The sequence below is a fragment of the Piliocolobus tephrosceles genome, chromosome 20 (genome assembly GCF_002776525.5).
Source record: "Piliocolobus tephrosceles isolate RC106 chromosome 20, ASM277652v3, whole genome shotgun sequence".
Lineage (NCBI taxonomy): Eukaryota > Metazoa > Chordata > Mammalia > Primates > Cercopithecidae > Piliocolobus > Piliocolobus tephrosceles.
The window spans coordinates 34,482,878-34,495,853 of NC_045453.1; the positions used below are offsets into that span (position 1 = coordinate 34,482,878).

The 12,976-nt window shown below is 47.8% G+C and overlaps 1 protein-coding gene across 1 annotated transcript in view; it reads left to right on the forward strand.

The window, feature by feature from the left end:
• Positions 1–12,976, forward strand: part of CDH4 (cadherin 4) — a 432,089-nt gene that overhangs the window by 242,762 nt on the left and 176,351 nt on the right. Inside the window, exon 2 of the mRNA XM_026455132.1 lies at positions 345–571. Within this exon, the coding sequence (XP_026310917.1) occupies positions 345–571 (227 nt within the window). The remainder of the gene's footprint in view (positions 1–344; positions 572–12,976) is intronic.

The window sequence follows — 12,976 nt, forward strand, 5'->3', positions numbered from 1 at the left end:
TTGAGGCGGAGGGTACCCACTGTGCTGCTCACAGACTCCGGCTGAATTCGGAGGTGATAGCGGCGAGGGAGAGAGGCATTTACGGAAGGGAGTGCAGCTGTGTTGTAGATAGAATGGAAGCTCGGCGTTGCTTTGTTTCTTCCCTCCTTTTTTAAAGGCCTCTGGCTAATTCTCTAGGGGTTGAGATACAACATACCACCCTCTCAGGAGGTGGAGAAATCACTGCAGACCTCATGCCCCTGATGCCCATGGGGGGCCTGGAGAACGTCCTGCATGGCTGTTGCCATTGTTACCACCCTTCTGCTGGCCAGGCCGATCCTGACTGTCTCCCTCTCCTCTTGCAGTCAAGTTCAGCAGCTGTGTGGGGACCAAGGGGACGCAATACGAAACCAACAGCGTGGACTTCAAAGTCGGGGCAGACGGGACAGTCTTCGCCACCCGGGAGCTGCAGGTCCCCTCCGAGCAGGTGGCGTTCACGGTGACCGCGTGGGACAGCCAAACAGCAGAGAGATGGGACGCCGTGGTACGGCTGCTGGTGGCCCAGACCTCGTCCCTGCACTCTGGACACAAGGTAAGGTGTGACCGCCCAGGTCTGCACCAGACTTTAGATGTCTTGGTTCCTCCTGCAGGCCCCGGGCAGAGCCTCTGCCAGGGCTCCCTCAGGACGGACAGGCACCTCCTCCTCGGGCTGTGCCACTCATGTCATTGCCAGCCGAGCACCTCTGCCCTCTGCACTGACCTGAGACACGGCCATCGTTGCAGGAAGGCCCCCCGGGCAGGTGCACAGGCCCCACACTCAGGTTCAGACACTATGCCACGGTCTTGACGCTCTTCATATGTTTTTTAACAAGGGGCCCCACATTTTCATTTCAGACTGGGCACTGCATATTCTGAAATCTCTCCTGCCGCCCGAAGTTTGTAGCCCACCAGGCCCAGGGCGTTCTGAAGCCTGGAGGGATGAGGAGCAAGGCAGAGATCATGTGGTTGGAAGGGAGCCAACCAGAGAGTGGGGAGGGGATGGAGAGAAAGAAGAAGAGAGAGGAAGACGGGTGAAGGGAGACAGGAAAGGAGAGGAAGAGAGGGAGCGAGAGGGAGGGGGAGAAAGAGAGGGAAGAAGAGAGGCAGAGAGAGACAGGAGAGGAGAAGAAGGGAGAGGAAGGGAGGGAGAGAGAGAAGGAGGGAGGGAGATGGCAGGGAGAGCGGGGGGGGGGGGGGGGGGGGGGGGGGGGGAGAGAGAGGGGGGGGGGAGGGAGGGAGGGAGAGAGAGAGAGCTTCACACAGACATAAAACGTCTGCTGTTCAGCATCCCAGCTGCCCTCTGACTCTGCCTCCTTCTGACCCAGCTGCCTGGCTCACCTGGGTGACAGGGGGGACGCCTTCACGATCCCCTGTCCTGAGAGCTCCCTTTCATCCCCGCATATTCCAGCAATCCAGCACCAGGCTCCTGAACAACCTGTGTTCATCCCCCAGTTCCTAGCTGTTAGGTTCCCTGTGCCTTATGGGGAAGTGGCCAGGTCCCGTTCACCTTGAGTGTCCTGGCATTGGTTGCAGCCACTGTGCCAGCCTTAAGGTGTGGAGGCTGCTGAAGAAGCTGCAACCAGGAGGGCTGTGGGAGGGTGCTAAGGAAGGCCAGCCTTCGTTCAGGTCCAGCTGTTGCAGCTGCCTGCTTGAGGGGCCACAGTGGTGGAGAGGACGTGTGCCAACCCCTCCAGATCCCCCCCCAGGTAACATGAGGCCTCTGTGGGTCATTTGAGGTGTGGTGAGCAAAGGAAATCACCATGCAGGGCGGTGGCCACTAGCAGTCATGGGCACGACCTCGGGAGGCAAAGCATTAAGCAGAGGCAGGCAGATTCCTTTCTGTGGGTTTCCCGGAACCTCAGGCCTCATGTGCTGTGTAAGCCTCTGAGTGGGACACAGTCTGCAAGTTTCCCCAGACTGTCTGACCAAGGAACCCTTCTCCATGGAAAGCTTGCAAGACAGGTGTGCCAGGGAACCCACTTTGGGAAGGGAGGGACCTGTGTCTTCTCCTGACTTGTTTCTTAGATGGAAGTGGAGGTGGTTTAGGTTAGAAAAGACAAAGTGTGACTCGGGTGGACAGTCTTCACCGCGTGATGAGCGGACCCCAACGGGGAAGGGAGGTCTTAGCATCCTCCTGAGTGTGTTAAACCAGGCAGCAGAGTGCGCCTCTAATGGCAGTGGCCCCCAAATCATGAGCCCCACCTGTGAGTCCTGAAGAGTCTAGGATGGTGTCTGTCATTTTTGTTCTTTCCTGAGTGATTATTACAAGCCACACCCAGTGAGCAAAGCAGGCCCTTGGACATCCTGGGGACCCTGTGCCATGGGGGCCCCTTCCCTCCAGGAGCTGTAGCGGGACACTGACAGGCAGGGACTCGCAGCCCCATCACGCCTGTGACTTCCAAGCTGTCCCCAAGTCCCCGATTATGATGCAGAAACTTGGCACCTTGTGAGCCGAGAGCAGAGCCCCTGAGAGCCTGTCGAAAGCCTCCAGTAAAGGCTCTATTGAAAATATAATGGCACCTTTTCTTGGGCATGTTAATGAAGCGATTTCAGATTTAATCCCCTGATCCTCTGAGGAAGGGGCAGGTCAAGCTGTGGTTGCTGCTAGACAGTCCCCGTGGGAATTGCTCCTCGACCCACGCCAGGCTGGCGCAGGAAGCACCCAACCAGCGCAGCAGGGGACGCTGAATTCATGTCCCAGGCTCAGCACACCCGGGGGAGCCAAGTGTTAAATCAGGCAGCAGAGCGCGCCTCTAACGGCAGCGGCCCCCAAATAGTGAATCGTGAGCCCCACCTGTGAGTCCGGCGTTTGTCGTTTTTGTTCTTTCCTGAGTCGTTATTACAAGCCACGCCCTGGTGAACAAGGCAGGTCCTTGGGCAGCCTGGGGACCCTGTCCCATGAGGGCCATGGGGTCACTGTGGGGTGCAGCCCTGAGACCCTGAGACACGACTGTTGCAGGGCGCAGTGAGCAGTCTCCGCAGCCCAGGAGACCCGGTCCTCCAGCACTTGTGTTGCCAGCGGTTCCTCTCCTGACTTTCTAGGACTCGCTCAGACCTTGCCCCAAGTGGTGTTAGCTCGTCTAACTCTCTCCACACCCCTGGGAGCGGATGCTGTCACATCACAGATGAGGGTGCTGAGCATGTGACCACAGCTCTGTGCTGCGTGGGAGAACGATGTGTGGGGAAGGAATGGAAAAGGACTTTGCAGGTGTGGCAGAGCCTGGCGTGGTGCAAGAGCAGCCGCCCGGGGTGTGGGTACACGGCAAGGCTTCTGCGACTTACTGGCTGGGTGTTTGGGGAGAATTCACACAACTTGGAGGTGAGCTGCTCTGGAGAATGGGAGAGTAATGCCGCCCACGTCCCAGCCGAAGGGTGTTGGTATTTCATGAGGTTATGGAGGCCGGGGGTGGAAAATAGCAGCGCATATGGCTGTCATTGCCTGGTTCCAGACTTCACGGTCCTGTGCTTATCACAGCTGCTGGGCCTCGCCGGGCAGCACGGGGGCAGGAGGAGGCAGGCAGGGAGTGGAAGCCACTGTGGGATGCTGGGTCACCTGGTTGATGCGCCCTTACAGAGCGTGATGCCAGCCTCTATTGATGATCAAGGTGACACCGGATTGCTGGTGTCCTGGCCGCCTGCCAGAAGCAACTGTACATCTTCCCCAGTGTGATCTGTCACCCAGGCCTTGAGCTGTGCCCGTCTCCTTTCATATTCAACATCCAGCACTCAGCCTCATGACTGGGCACATGAGGAGGGACAAGATGTAGAAAGAACAATCGAAAGAAGTAGCAGAAAAGAAAGGACCCAGAGGGGCCAGGCGCGGTGGCTCACCCCTGTAATCCCAGCACTTTAGGAGGCCGAGGTGGGCGGATCATGAGGTCAGGAGATTGAGAGCATCCTGGCTAACACAGTGAAACCCCATCTCTACTAAAAATACAAAAAAATAAAATAAAATTATCCGGGTGTGGTGGCGGCACCTGTAGTCCCAGCTACTCGGGAGGCTGAGGCAGGCGATTGGCGTGAACCCGGGAGGCAGGAACCTGCAGTGAGCTGAGTGAGCCACCGCACTCCAGCCTGGGTGACAGAGCGAGACTCTGTCTCAAAAACAAACAAACAGACAACAAAGAAAGGCCCCACAGAGGCTCCAGAGCATGGGGTGATCAGACAGATTTTACAGTAACTACACTTACTATCTTTAAGCAAATTAAATAGAAGACTTTGAGAGATAATTAGAAGGTATAAAACAGAATTATTAATCATTGGGCAGTTTGGAACTGAAAACTAAACCAAACAAAACGAAGAGCTCAATGGATAGATATATCTGCTGATTTGACATAGCTGAAGAAAGAATTAGTGAAGCAAAAAATATCAAAAACATTCATGCTGTAAAGCGTGAAGAGATACACAGAAGGAAAACACAGAAGCAAGCGTAAGAGATATTGGAGAAGTAGTAAGAAGGTCTAACGTGTATATTTGCAATATGAGGGGGAGAGAGAAAACGGAGCAGAAGTAATATTTGAAAATATAGTGGCAGAAAATATTCCAAAACTGGTAACATTCATCTAGGCATGGATTCAAGAAGCCCTATGAACTCTATGCAGGAGAAATATTTCAAAAAACAGTACCTGGATGCTTTATAGTAAAATAGTTACAACCCAAAGACAAAGAGGAAATCTCAGAAGCAGACAGAAAAGGCAGAGTTCCTTTGAGGGAGCGACGACTAGGAGACTGACTTCTCAGCAGGAGCTGGGAGGTTGTTGGGGGGTTAGAAGACAATGGAATGATTTTTTTCTTTTTTTTTTTTTTGAGACGGAGTCTCGCTGTGTTGCCCAGGCTGCAGTGCAGTGGCGCGATCTCAGCTCACTGCAACCTCCGCCTCCCAGGTTTAAGTGATTCTCCTGCCTCAGCCGCCCAAGTAGCTGGGATCACAGGCGTGTGCTGCCATGACTGGCTAATTTTTGTATTTTTAGTAGAGATGAGGTTTCACCATGCTGGCCAGGCTGGTCTCGATCTGTTGATCTCATGATTCGCCAGCCTTGGCCTCCCAAGGAATGATATCTTAAAAGTGCTAAAAGAAAATAGAATTCTGTCATCTGGTAAAACTGTCTTTCAATAATTAAAGTTGAATGAAGAGAAACTGAAAGAATCTGTCCCAAATGATGTTCTTCAAACATAATAAAACAATTTGAGGTGAACACTCAGAAATGAAGGAAAGAATGAAGAGCTGGGAAAAGGCCAAGTACGCAGAAAAATACAAATGAATCACAGCAGTGTAACGTTTCATGGGTGTAAATAGAGAACTCGAATTCACAGCAAAAACTGCATAAACTTTGAGAAGGGATAAATGGAATCAAAGAGATAGAAGTTGTTTGCGTGTTTCTCAAAAATGATGGAAATAACAAATTAGTATTACTCCTAAATAAAACAAAGACACTTGTTATAAAGTCTTTAGAAAATCACTAAAAGAGTCATAAAAGTCTATAAGTAGTGACATAATAAATGGAAAAAATAGAATAATAAAAATTATCAAGCCAAAAAATGCAAAAAAAGAGAAATGAAAACGGAAGAGATGGGCTATACCTTTCTCTTTGAGTAAGATGGCAGATTTGCAAATATATTTGTAATTATAGCCAATGAAAATATATTTGTTGTAATTTTAAAAAATAAATTGATGGATAAAGATAAATCCAACTGTATGCAGCTTATAAAAGATATGTCTGAAAGGTATAAAGCTAAAGGTTAGCAGTAAAATCTTAGAGAAATAAATACCATGCAAGTATCAATCAAAAGGAAGCTAGTGGACTCTGTTAATATCAGATGAATAGAATCTGAGGATAATGCATTCTCTTCAAGGAGGAACACTTCATAATGACAAACAATTCACCAAGAAGATACAGGAACCCTACATTTGTGTGCACTTCATATGACTTCAAAATATTTGTGCCAAAATTGATAGAAATAAAAGGAGAAATAACTATGCAATCAGTGATCAATTTTAACAAAATTTCTTAGCGAATAATAGAACAAGCAGAAGATACCAGTAAGGAAAGAGATTAGAATCACACAATTAACAGGTCTGGCTTTACCGAGATGTATAAAAGCACAGAAACCAACCACTGCTAAATACACATGATTTTTAAGTATAGACAGAACATTTACAAATATTCACCAAGCAAGTCCCAACATACTTCATAGCCTTCAAGCAATTCTCAACATACTTCAAAGGTTTAAAATCAAAACATAGTTTGTTTTCTTAACTCAGAGCAAGTAGACTAGAATCAGTAACAAAGAACATAACTGGAAAATCCCCATAGATTTGGAAGTTAAGTAAAAGCCTTCTCATTAACCCTTGGGCAGAAAAAAAAAAAAAATCACATGGAAATTAATGAATATTTTGAACTGAGTAATAAAACTACTGGGATGTAGCTAAAGTCATGCCCAGATGGAAATATTTAGCCTTAAATGCATATATTACAAGATAAAGAAGGCAGAAAATTGGCTGGGCATGGTGGCTCACGCCTATAATCCCAGCACTTTGGGAGGCCAAGGCAGGTGGATCACCTGAGGTCAGGAGTTGGAGCCCAGCCCAGCCAACATGGCGAAACCTTGTCTCTACTAAACATGCAAAAATTAGCCAAGCGTGGTGGCGCAACCCTGTAATCCCAGCTGCTCAGGAGGCCAAGGCAGGAGAATTGCTTGAACCCAGGGGGCAGAGGTTGCAGTGAGCCAAGATCGCACCACTGCACTCCAGCCTGGGCAACAGAGCGAGACCCTGCCTCAAATAAAAGGAGAAAAAAAAAGCGGGGGGTGGGGGGGCAGAAAATCAACAGTCCAGGCATTCATCTCAAGAAACTATAAAAATAACAGAAAATGAGACCCAAAGTCTAAAGAAAGAAATTGTTAACACAGGAGGACTAAACAATGAAACAGAAAACAATAGAAATAACTAAGTTTGTCCTTTAAACTACGAGGCTGATCAGACTGAGTAAAAAGAAAAGGTATAAACTGCAACAATCCTTATCAGGGAGGAAAAGATGACATCATGACTAATCTTGTGGACATCAGAAAGATCATTTGAGGATATTATATCCAAGTTATACCAACACACTTAAAAATATACATGAAAAGGACAATAGTATAGAAATATACACCTTACCAAACTAACATAAGAAAAAAAACCCTGAACTGTTTTACTGTTACAAACAAAATTAAAACTAAAATCCTTATCACAAAGAAATGTCCACACCTGTTGGCTCCACTAGTAAGTTCTACCCAAGCTCTCAGGAGAAATTACAACAAATCTTACACAAACCTGTCCAAAGATCACAACAAGAGGAATTGCTTCCCCAAAGTTTTGTCTTCCCAAATCCTGATAGTGAGGATACACACACTGGAGGTACAAGCCAATGCAGTAAGGCAAGAAAAAGATATTAGAATAAATAAAACTGACATTATTTGTAGCTTATATGATTATGAATGTTAGAAAATGTAATCTGTCCTGAAAGAACCTGTCCTAAGTTGTTGGGATTCATGAGTAAGGTTAGCAAGGGTGCTGGACATAACAGTTGTACTTCTATGTACCAGGAATAAATCATTAGAAAATAAAATCTGAACTAGATCCCAATTACAATAGCATTAAAAATGATCATATAACTGGGAATAAATCTAACAAAAATGTACAAGACTTCTTACATTTTGTTGAAAAAAAATTGAAGACCTATAAAAATGGAAGGATATGCCGAGCTCATAACTTGGAAGGCTTATGTTAGAATATTGATTCTACTCAAAGTTGCCATAGAGTCAACACAGCCTCAATAAAAATTCCAGCAGATTTTTTGCTCGTTTTGGGAAGAGTAAAGAGCTGACTTAAAATTTTTTAATGGAAATGGAAAAGGCGAAGGTAGCCTAGAACAAGAAAAAGATGGGAGGACACGTCCTTCTAGACACGTTGTTGGAGCTGTCCTGTGTGCTACAGAATAGTAAGCCACACTCCTGGCCTCTACCTGCTAGATGCCAGGTGAAGGCCCATAACCTCCATATGCAACCCAAGCTCTTTCCAGCCACTGCCAAATGTTCCCTTGGGGGGCAAAACTGCCCCCTTTTGAGAACCACTGAATTACAGCCATTAAAATGGTGTCATTTTGGAGCAAAGATGATTGGATAGACACTTGGAATAAAAATAGTGAGCCCAGAAAAAGATACATAATGTTTTTAAAAATCAGCTTCATGGACGTATAACTTTCATACTACAAAATGCACCCAGTTCATCTTTACAATCTGATGAGCCTTGTCAAATGCCCAGCGTGCGGACCCTTGACTTTTTATTATAAGAGCAGTGCTGTAGAGAAGGTACCAGCTGCTGTAGCCCACAGGACTTTTATGGCCAGCAAGCTAAGAATGGTTTTTACATTTTTAAATGATTACATTTTAAAGGGTTATGTAAGCACCTATACAACATCCTCAGTTTTGCTCCTTAGCCTGAGATACCTAAAATATTTATGATCTGGCCATCTGGGGGAAAGTTTGCCCATTTCTACTGAAACAACGGAGGAAAGACTGTCTTTTCAACATATGGTGCTGAGCTAATGGGGCATCTTTAAGAAAAAAGTGAAATGACCCCTACCTCACACCACAACCAAAATCCATTTGAGGTGGATGGAAAATCCAAACATGAAAGGCAAGGCAATGCAGCTGGGAGTGATGTGACCCCGGGGTGTGGAAAGCTTCCTTGCACGTGGCATGTGAATCATAAAACATGGGAAAGAATGATCTCTGGACTTTATTAAAAATAAGGACTTCTGCCAGGCGCAGTGGCTTATGCCTGTAATCCCAGCACTTTGGGAGGCCAAGGTGGGCAGATCACCCAAGGTCAGGAGTACAAGACCACCTTGGCCAACATGGTGAAACCCTGTCTCCACTAAAAATACAAAAATTAGCCAGGCATGGTGGTGCACGGCTGTAATCCTAGCTACTCGGGAGGCTGAAACAGGAGAATTGCTTGAGCCTGGGAGGTGGAGGCTGCAGTTAGCCGAGATCATGCCACTGCATTCCAGCCTGGGCAACAGAGCAAAAGACTGTCAAAAAAAAAAAAAGAACTTCTGATCATCAAAACATATATCTTAAAAATGAGACAATAAGGCAGAGCCTGGGAAAGGACATTTGCAGCACTCAGTTACGAACCAAGGACTCACACCCAGAACATGTAGAGAACCTCAGATCACTACCTACAGACAGACGGAAGCTGGATGAGAGGCTTGAACAGGCTGATCATCAGACAGCAGTGTGTCATGGTGGATAAATGTAAGACAGAGGCCAGGCACAGTGGCTCACCGCTGTAATCCCAACACTTTGGGAGGCCAAGGCAGGAGGATCACTTGAGGTCAGGAGTTCAACACTAGCCTGGCCAACATGGTGAAACCCCATCTCTCCTAAAAATACAAAAATCAGCCAGGTGTGGTGGTGGGAGCCTGTAGTCCCAGCTACTGGGGAAGCTAAGGCAGGAGAATCACTTGAACGAGGGAAGCAGAGGTTGCAGTGAGCCAAGATCATGGCACTGTACTCCAGTCTAAGTGATAAAGCAAGACTCTGTCTCAAAAAAATAAATAAATAAGACCGGCTGAACCTCAGCAGGGCAATCAGAATGGTGAAAACTGGAAAGACTTGTACTACCAAGTATTAGTGAGAATCTGGAGCAAGTGGAATTTTCAAATACTGTTTTTCACTTGTGTGTTTTTATTTTGAGACAGGATCTCACTCTGTTGCCCAAGCTGGAGCGCAGTGGCACCCACTTAGCTTACTGCGGTCTCGAACTCCTGGGCACAAGCAATCCTCCTACCTCAGCCTCTGAGTAGCTGGGACTACATGCATCATCACCCCTGGTTGGTTGGTGGGTGGGTTGGTTATTTTTAAACTCTTTGTAGAGACAAGGTCTCACCATGTTGCCCAGGTTTGTCTTATACTCCTGGGCTCAAGCAGTCCTCCCACCTTGGCCTCCCAAAGTGTTGGGATTACAGATGTGAGCCACCCTGCCTGGCCTTTTCATATACTCTTGATGGGAGTGTACAATGGTACAAACACTTCAGACAGCAATTCAGAATTACTATGAAAGTCAAATATATATATATGCCTCGTTTTTGGTGTATGCCCCATAGCAGCATAGGCAGATAATACCAGGAACTCTGTAGAGGACGTTGAGAGAAGCCTTACACGTAACCTGCACGTTATGCACATGTACCCTAGAACTTAAAGTATAATAAAAAAAAAAAAAAGAAAAGAAAAAAATAAAAGAAAAAAATAAAAAATAAAAAATCACCAAAAGCTGGAAACAACACACATGCCTTCGCCATTGGAATGGGTCAATAAATTGCAGTGGGCTCCTAAAGTGGAATATTATACAGTAATAAAGGTGAACAAACTGCAGCTAGAAGCAACAAAGCCAGCAAATCTCACAAACAGACCAAGGAAGGAGAGCAGGCAGGTGCCAGGCAGCAGGAACGCATGCCAGCCTGGTGACCACACTCCCAGGAAGTCCGAATTCGGGTGACACTGAGGTGCACAGTTACAGTTGGTTGAGGGTCCCCGGAAGCCATGCTGGGGGACACCAGAGGGTTGGAGGGAGCCTTGTGGCAAGACAGGTGCTCATTCTGCCATCATTTAGCTGATGCTCTGTACGCTGTGGTGCTTATACTATCACTCACAATTTAATTTTTTTAAAACAAATGCATGCAGAGGGCTATCTGATTGTGTTTGGAGAAGGCGGGAGTTCTGATGGGGGCACGTGGTGAGCAAGAGTTCTGCTGGGGGAAGTTTCTGGAGAAACAAATGAACTCCTTCAAACAAATGAACTCCATCAGTTTACAGAGTGCTAGGAGTCCCAGGGCAGTGTTTATTGAGAGGAGCCTGGAAGCAAATTCTGCCAGGGCAGGCACACGGGGACCCCTAATTTCCTGGTTCTGTAAATTTCACTTCTCTTATGTAGAAGTTTCTTCAAGTGCAGCATCCTCCGTCCATTATTTTAGCGACTCTGTGGAGTTGGGTAAAACTGACAGCTTTACAGTTAGATGAACCATAACAATTTGGCAACTTTTCTCCTTTTGTCCCCCTCTCTTAGCAACTATTTAAAAGCAGCCTTTCTGTGGGCAGTGCAGGCAGTGCTAGAATCTGGAAGAACTGTTCTTCGGTGCAGTCTTGCAGGAAAGCTGATAGCAATTCAATTAGGAAATGCAAATGAGGTCACATATTTCCCACTGGTGTGCTGAGTTGCCCCTGAGGAATCAGAGCAATATTCCGGCCTCACAGGGAACACTCGAGACCAAGTTCTCACCCAGTTGTCATCTGACTAGCTGCTGCAGTGCTGAAAAGTGGCAATAGGACCTGTGGGTATCGTTTGCAAAAAAAAATACTGTTGTTTATGAAACCAATATTGTGTCTTCTAGCACACATCAGCATTTATGAGGATAAACTCGGCCAAGCAATGTCCCAGAGTCAGGCGGGCCCAGGCGCTGACCTGTGGCCTTTTCTGGGTATTTCTGTGCCCCCAGGTCCCTTGGGCTGAACTATGTCCCCTAAAATTCAGGTATTGAAATCCTAACCTCAGAACATGACTTAACTTGGAAACGGGGTTTGCCGATGTAATTAGTGAAGAAGAGGTGATTAGGGTGGGCCCTGATCCAATAGGACTGTGTCCTTATAGAAGGGGAAGTCTGGACACAGACAGGCACAGGGAGAAGTCCTGTGAAGATGAGGCAGAGAGCTGGGGGATGCCTTCGAAAGCCAAGATCAGGGAAGATTGTGGCGCCGCCAGGAGCCAGGAGAGACGCCCAGAGCACATTCTCTGGCACAGCTTCCCAGGGACCAGTGCTGTGACATCTTGATCTTGGACTTCTGGCCTCCAGAGCTGTAAGGGAATAAATCTCTGTCTCAGCCCGCTGGCTTGTGGACCAGAGCCTTCCAGCCGAGGTAGAGACTCAGGAGGCAGAGTGCAGTCAGACCCCAAGGCACCCCCGAAGGCAAGGAGGAGTGTCCCCAGCCAGGGGTCCTGCCCAGCACTCCTGCTCAGGGCTCCAGACACCCCTGAATCCTCTTGATGCAGTCATTCTTGTCTCCAGGGCTGATGAGGACAAGTCCCTGCCCACAGCAGTCCCCAGGTCCCTCTGCTGCTGCCCAGGCCCTTCCACTGCCCCCACTGTCCCCCTGCCCACTGAGGGCTCCACAGGGCTTGAGATGTCCCTATGGAGAGGAGGGATGAGGAACGGGTGCACTCGAAGGGCAGCAGCAGCACACAGCAGGTACAGGCACACTGCCCAGAACACCACACACACGGTGCACAGCACACAAACCACACACACACACCCCGCACATACTACACACACCACACAGTGCATGCCACACACACCACACACCCACACACACATGCACCCTGCACACACTACACACACGCCCTGCACACACTATGCAAACCACACAGTGCATGCCACACATACCACACACGCACCCTGAACACACTACATACACCACACACACGGTGCACACCACACACAGTGCACGCCACACACCACATACACATACCCCACACACACAACACTGTGCACTCCACATCCACCACACATACACCCTGCACGCACCACACACAGAGTGCGTGCCTGTATTAGTCCATTTTCACACTACTGATAAAGACATACTTGAGACTGGGAAGGAAAAGAAGTTTACTTGGACTTACAGTTCCACGTGGCTGGGAGGCCTCAGAATTATGGCAGGAGGTGAAAGGTATTTCCTACTTTACAGCAGCAAGAGAAAATGAGGAAGAAGCAAAATGAAAATCCCTGATAAACCCATCAGATCTCGTGAGATTTATTCACTATCACGAGAACAGCACAGGAAAGACCAGCCCCATGATTCAGTGACCTCCCCCTGGTCCCTCCCACAACACGTGAGGATTCTGGGAGATCAGTGACCTCCC